General features: G+C 41.4%; 1 protein-coding gene across 1 annotated transcript in view; it reads right to left on the bottom strand.

The window, feature by feature from the left end:
• Nucleotides 1-7,669, bottom strand: part of CDC73 (cell division cycle 73) — a 102,602-nt gene that overhangs the window by 15,874 nt on the left and 79,059 nt on the right. The window contains exon 14 of the mRNA XM_043484745.1: nt 5,019-5,180. Coding sequence (XP_043340680.1) covers nt 5,019-5,180 — 162 coding nt within the window. The remainder of the gene's footprint in view (nt 1-5,018; nt 5,181-7,669) is intronic.

Here is a 7,669-nt window from a genome sequence, read left to right as displayed (position 1 = left end):
TGCAGCCATGAAATTAAAAGACGCTTACTCCTTGGAAGGAAAGTTATGACCAACCTAGAGAGCATATTGAAAAGCAGAGACATTACTTTGCCAACAAAGGTCCATCCAGTCAAGGCTATGGTTTTTCCAGTGGTCATGTATGGATGTGAGAGTTGGACTATAAAGAAAGCTGAGTGCCTAAGAATTGATACTTTTGAACTGTGGTGTTGGCGAAGACTCTTGAGAGTCCCTTGGACTGCAAGGAGATCCAACCAGTCCATCCTAAAGATCAGTCCTGGGTGTTCACTGGAAGGACTGATGTCAAAGCTGAAACTCCAATACTTTGGCCTCGTAATGGGAAGAGCTAACTCATTTGAAAAGACCCTGATGCTGGGAAAGATTGAGGGCAGGAGGAGAAGGGGACGACAGAGGGTGAGATAGTTGGATGGCATCACCAACAAAATGGACATGTGTTTGGGTGGACTCCGGGAGTTGGTGATGGACAGGGAGGCCTGGTGTGCTGTGGTTCATGGGGTTGCAAAGAGTTGGACACAACTGAGGGACTGAACTGAACTGAGAACCCTTAGTGAAAGAGTCTCACCATCGTTCCTGCAGGAGTCTTCTGTCCACACTTCAAAGAGATAACATAGTGCTGCATGACTATCGCTTCTCTTTATGTTACACCAGTAGAGTACTTTAACGACTGCTACGCTTCCTATGCATTGTTTTAACACTTAAGTCATTTAAACATAATTACGTGCACAGTCCTTACATGAGATCCTTTCAGCCTTTTATCTCTGCCTGATCTATTAATTAGTGGGCCTATTTTTCTAATGTAATAGGGAACAATAGTGTATCTGTTAATTGAAAAAGTTGGTTTTAAAATAAAATCATTTAAAATTCAAACATTCTTAAATGTTTCACTTTAATTAAAAATATTATAAATTACAATAGTTCACTATTTTGAATTCACTATTCACTAAAGCTCCAACACCCTGAATTCTTCTGATTATCTGGAAAATAATCTGTGTACAGTAACCACATAAACTTTTAAACTTTTTCAACTGTTTTACAACTATTTCACTCACTTCGAATTCTCTAATTTGTGTGTGCGTGTGTGCTAAAGCAACTTGTTTTTCCCAGACATTTAACTTTCTTTTCCTAAAAAAGCACAAATCTCTTTCTGGGCCCTTACATTTCACTAGTTTACAAAATATTAACTTGAGAAATTATAATAAAAATAACTACCATAAACAGTTTAAGCCTACAACTAAAGAAGTGGGAACAAAATCATAACGTTAACAAGAATAACCAACACTGGTAAGACTTACTACAAGCATTCACTATGTGCCAGTGCTGGTCTACACAGCTTACTCATGTCTACACACTTAGTCTTCAAAACACTCCTGTGAGGTAATCTATTACCCCATTTGACAGAACAGCAGAGTATGCGTGAGACCAGGAGGCAGGAAGTGGGGAGGGGGGAGGAGTGTGGAGAAGAGGAGGGTAGGAAGAGAGAGAGAGGGGAGCCAATGACTGACCTTGTGCACCAGTCACGCTACTGTCCTATGTGGGGACTGATAAATCATGACAACAGCCAGCTCACTGTTACACTACTGTCCTATGCGGGGACTGATAAATCATGACAACAGCCAGCTCACTGTTACACTACTGTCCTATGCGGGGACTGATAAATCATGACAACAGCCAGCTCACTGTTACACTACTGTCCTACGCGGGGACTGATAAATCATGACAACAGCCAGCTCACTGTTACACTACTGTCCTACGCGGGGACTGATAAATCATGACAACAGCCAGCTCACTGTTACACTACTGTCCTATGCGGGGACTGATTAAATCATGACAAACAGCAAGCTCACTGTTAACTAACTGTCCTATGCGGGACTGATAAATCATGACAACAGCCAGCCCACTGGTTACACACTGTCCTAACGCGGGGACTGATAAATCATGACAACAGCCAGCCTCACTGTTACACTACTGTCTACGCGGAGGGACTGATAAATCATGACAACCAGGCCCAGCTCATGTTAACACTACTAGTCCTACTGCGGGGACTGATAAATCATGCGACAACACCAGCTCACTTGTATACACTACTGTCCTACGCGGGGATGATAAATCATGACAACAGCCAGCTCACTTGTTACATCTACTGTCCTATGCCGGGGACTGATCAAATTCATCGACAACAGCCAGCTACAATCGCGAGGGACTGAATAAATCATGACAACAGCCACTCACTGTACCTACTGTCCTACGCGGGGACTGATAAATCATGACAACAGCCAGCTCACTGTTACACTACTGTCCTACGCGGGGACTGATAAATCATGACAACAGCCAGCTCACTGTTACACTACTGTCCTACATGGGGACTGATAAATCATGACAACAGCCAGCTCACTGTTACACTACTGTCCTATGCGGGGACTGATAAATCATGACAACAGCCAGCTCACTGTTACACTACTGTCCTATGCGGGGACTGATAAATCATCGACAACAGCCCTCACTGTTTACCACTACTGTCTAATGCGGGACTGATTAAATCATGACAAACAGCCAGCTCACTGTTACACTACTGGTCCTATGCGGGTGACTGATAATCATGATAAACAACAGCCAGCCTCACTGGTTACAACTACTGTCTATGCGGGGACTGATAAATCATGACAACAGCCTACTCACTGTTACAACTATGTCCTATGCGGGGACTGATAAATTCATGATAACAGCCAGCTACTGTTAGACACTAGCGTCGCTATGCGGGGACTGATAAATCATGACCACAGCCAGCTCACTGTTACTACTGTCCTATGCGGGGACGATAAATCATGACCAACGCCAGCTCACTGTTACACTACTGTCCTAACCGCGGGACTGATAAATATGACAACAGCCAGCTCACTGTTACACAATGTTATGCGGCGGACTGATAAACATGCAACGAGCCAGCTCACTGTTACACTACTGTCTACGGAGGGGATTGATTAAATCATGACACAGCCAGCTCAACTGTTACAACTACTGTCCAATGCGGGGACTGATAAATCATGATCTTACAGCCTAGCTTCACTGTTTACAACTAAACTTCCTACGCGGGGACTGAATAATCATGAACAGCCAGCTACGTTTTACACTACTGTCCTAAACGCGGGGACTGATAAATCATGACAACAGCCAGCTCACTGTTACACTACTGTCCTACGCGGGGACTGATAATCATGACAACAGCCAGCTCACTGTTACACTACGTCCTACATGGGGACTGATAAATCATGACAACAGCCAGCTCACTGTTACACTACTGTCCTATGCGGGGACTGATAAATCATGACAACAGCCAGCTCACTGTTACACTACTGTCCTACGCGGGGACTGATAAATCATGACAACAGCCAGCTCACTGTTACACTACTGTCCTATGCGGGGACTGATAAATCATGACAACAGCCAGCTCACTGTTACACTACTGTCCTATATGGGGACTGATAAATCATGACAACAGCCAGCTCACTGTTACACTACTGTCCTATATGGGGACTGATAAATCATGACAACAGCCAGCTCACTGTTATACTAGAAAACAGTTTTGACCTCATGATTCCCTTAAAGGGCCCTTGGAAATGCCCACAGGACCACAGACCATACTGTGATAATCACTGCATTAGATGGAGACTCTAAGCATCCAACAGAATATTCAGCCAAGATTACCTTCAAGTTAAAGACCTACAGCAACAAAGTTACTGTGAAAAACCAAAGCTTAAAATTCTTAACAGCTCAAAATCTCTTAAGGTTAAAATTAAATCTTAAATTAAAAATTTCATAGGATATATGCTCCACACTGCCTAAACCATCTTTGAGAATAGAGCACATTATTAAATGGCCTCTTAATTTTACGACATAACTTGCAGCACACACTAGCTGAAGGACAAAGGTGCCTGCCAGACAAAAGGGAGTCTGTCAGACAGAGGTCACCCAGACCCTTCAGTGTCTCACAGGGTTAGCAGGGGAGCAGTACAATAAAAATACCACTCCCAGTGAATTCCTGAAAGGACAATTAACAGAGAAGAGAAGAAGAAAGGTAAGGAAAACACCTTCCCTACGTTATGACACCAATGGCCAGGGCCCAAGCTAATATACGAAAGCAGTACAATGCAGTGATGGCACTTGCACACACTGTATGACTGCTTTCTGCAAATATGTGCAAACATACAGATGACATAACTTTCTACTTATTACAAGTTTTAAACATACCTGAAATTCTCATCTTACACTTCATATATAACTCAAAGTATCTCTGTTAGGTACTAGGACAGAATACTAATATGAGAGCCCTTGATTCTTCACTAAAATTTTAACATACTAGTCTTCTCACTGGCTTGATTTTCTAATATCTGAAGACTAACGAGTATGTCAAAGGTAAATTTCAGCTTATGAGTCAATGTGTTACACTCTCTGTATCAGAGAGATGCACACTCAGACTGTGTATTTTTATTCTGCTTAGATTAACGAAATAATTTAAGGTAATTCATGTACCTGAATATATAGGCACTTTATATTATAAATAGGTCAATATTTTATTAAAGGATATTTTAATTCAATAAAAGAACTGACTGGGATGATGATGTTATTATTTTCATTAAATTATTCCCTCACAATAAAAGTAACAATGCTTTCACTTATTGTTTCTTTACCAAGGAAAATCTGAATTCTCCAAATCAAAAATCTAAAATACAGGCCCTCTAAAACAACACTAGTCTACTTGAAAATTTTGTTCCAAAAGCTGATCCAGAATAACTGGACAAGTGGACTGTTTTCCACAAGTTTATGCTTCTTCTTACAGACGTCCAAATTATATTTACTTGATACTAGAATGCTAACATTATTGATGACTAAATTAGACACTAACACAGGTTTCAAGGATAGAATATCTAGAATTCATGATAAAATCTAGTATTTGTTAATTACACAAAAAGTGAAGGACTCTGTAAAAGCACCGACTAACTCACCAGTCCTGAGGCATCAGTTTAAGGGGCTGGTCGACTACTCTGTAAGGAACTGTGACACTAATGGCCGTGCCGCCTGGCTGCATCTGGTCTTTTCTTCTCTGAATTAGAGTTTCATTTTCTCGCTGGCAGCCTTGTTTCTTCTTTTCATCTGATGGAACAAATCTTTCAAAAACAGGAGACAAAATGATTCCACAACAATCATTAAGTGAGAAAAGAAACTGTACTTTGAAATTACTTTTAAAATGATAGTTTTAAACCAAAAACATTATTTTAAATATATGCTCACTCTGCATGTACCGAATATGGGTCTTTCCTTTGCATGCCAAACAGAAGTCAAGCTCACTTACATGAGAAGTTGGTGTGCATGAATCTCACACTCAGACACAATTAGTGTGTGAGAGTGTGACACTTAGCATTCCCGATGGTTCCATACACAACCACACTAATCCTTGATTTCTCAAATGCTAATAAGAGGGAAATTTTTACTATAAATCAAAGATCACTTGAAATGGAGCTGATGTGGCTAGATATAGATAGGTGATTCAATCCATCAAAGAGTGTCACCAAATACCCCTTTCCACACGGTAACCACCACGCCCACAAGACACAGAACATGTGCAACAAACAAGAGAAATTTCCTCCTGCACCCTTCAGTAATCCCTACACTTCTCCCCCAACAGGCAACCACACAACTCTGCTTTGCATCACCACAGGTGACTTCTAGGAATTCAGATATGTGGAATCACACAGGAATGTACTCTTCCATGCCCGGGTTCTTTCATTCGATTCAATGTTTCTGACATTTATCCATGCTGGGGGGCATACTGGTAGTTCATTCTTTTTTACTGTTGAGCAAAATTCTATTGTATGAATCTGACACAATCTGTTTATACATTCTCCTGTGGTACATTTGGGAAGTTCCAAAATTGGGGTTATTACAAATAAAGCTACTATAAACACTCTGGTATAAGCCTTTTTATAGACATATGTTTTCATTTCATTCTCTTACATAAATACCTATGAGTGGAACGGTTGGATCGCAGGGTATGTTTAACTTTAAAAGAAACTGTCAAAGTTTTTCAATGTGGAATAAATTATAAAGAACATTCTAAAGGCATCTCTGAGCTAGCTAGCAAGAAGTAAAGAATTCTTGGGCCAGAGAACTGAGTTAAGAATGGACTCAAAAAGGTCAGGATAACACTGCAGACTTCAACCCATGGAAGGCAGTGGCAAACTAATTAAGTTTTGTCTTTTACTTTATTTCACTAGACTCTCGGAAGAGGAGACAAAGCCCATATTCTGCTCAAAGTAGAGAATCTAACAGAAATTCCTTCTTTCATAAAGTTAGGACTCTGGGGGTTCAGTATAATGTAAACCAGAAATAAACCTACTGCCCACCCATTTTCCTAACCTCAACTCAGCCCTGACCAACACCCTGACAATTGCAAGAAAAATCAAATCTCAGAATTGTAAATTGGACCTCACTTGGATTTAAAGCAAAAATTAACCCTGACCACAGTGGTTGGTTCAGAAATACACCTGTTACACTGTACAAGCCAGGCAAATAGGATTTAATCCCAGGATTTTTGCTGGAATTATTGGGAAATGAGCACTGTCTCTTTGTGGTGACTGGTAACTTGGGAGTTTCTGATAAGTCATCTTTGCTCCTGAAGAAGGAGAACCTGCCTAAGAGATGGAGACACCAACTCATGCTTATTTCATTTAACACTGAATTCAACTGTGTCAGAAGCCAGGACTTTTCAGTTCAGTTCAGTTCAGTCTCTCAGAGGTGTCCAACTCTTTGCAACCCCATTAACCGCAGCACGCCAGGCCTCCCTGTCCATCACCAACTCCCGGAGTCCACCCAAACACATGTCCATTGTGTCGGTGATGCCATCCAACCATCTCATCCTCTGTCGTCCCCTTCTCCTCCTGCCCTCAATCTTTCCCAGCATCAGGGTCTTTTCAAATGAGTTAGCTTTTCACATTACGTGGCCAAAGTACTGGAGATTCAGCTTTGACATCAGTCCTTCCAGTGAACACCCAGGACTGATCTTTAGGATGGACTAGTTGGATCTCCTTGCAGTCCAAGGGACTCTCAAGAGTCTTTGCCAACACCACAGTTCAAAAGTATCAATTCTTAGGCACTCAGCTTTCTTTATAGTCCAACTCTCACATCCATACATGACCACTGGAAAAACCATAGCCTTGACTAGACGGACCTTTGTTGGCAAAGTAATGTTTCTGCTTTTCAATATGCTCTCTAGGTTGGTCATAACTTTCCTTCCAAGGAGTAAGCGTCTTTTAATTTCATGGCTGCAATCACCATCTGCAGTGATTTTGGAGCTCCCAAAAAAGAAAGTCAGCCACTGTTTCCACTGTTTCCCCATCTATTTGCCATGAAGTGATGGGACCGGATGCCACGATCTTAGTTTTCTGAATGCTGAGCTTTAAGCCAACTTTTTCACTCTCCTCTTTCAATTTCTGCCATAAGGGTGGTGTCTGCATATGTGAGGTTATTGATATTTCTCCTGGCAATCTTGATTCCAGCTTGTGCTTCCTCCAGCCCAGGGTTTCTCATGATGTACTCTGCATGTAAGTTAAATAAGCAGGGTGACAATATGCAGCCTTGACGTACTCCTTTTCCTACT

This window comes from Cervus canadensis, chromosome 13 (assembly GCF_019320065.1).
Source record: "Cervus canadensis isolate Bull #8, Minnesota chromosome 13, ASM1932006v1, whole genome shotgun sequence".
NCBI classification, from domain to species: domain Eukaryota; kingdom Metazoa; phylum Chordata; class Mammalia; order Artiodactyla; family Cervidae; genus Cervus; species Cervus canadensis.
Note: the sequence above shows the minus strand (reverse complement) of the source record. Positions and strands in the feature narration are given on the sequence as shown.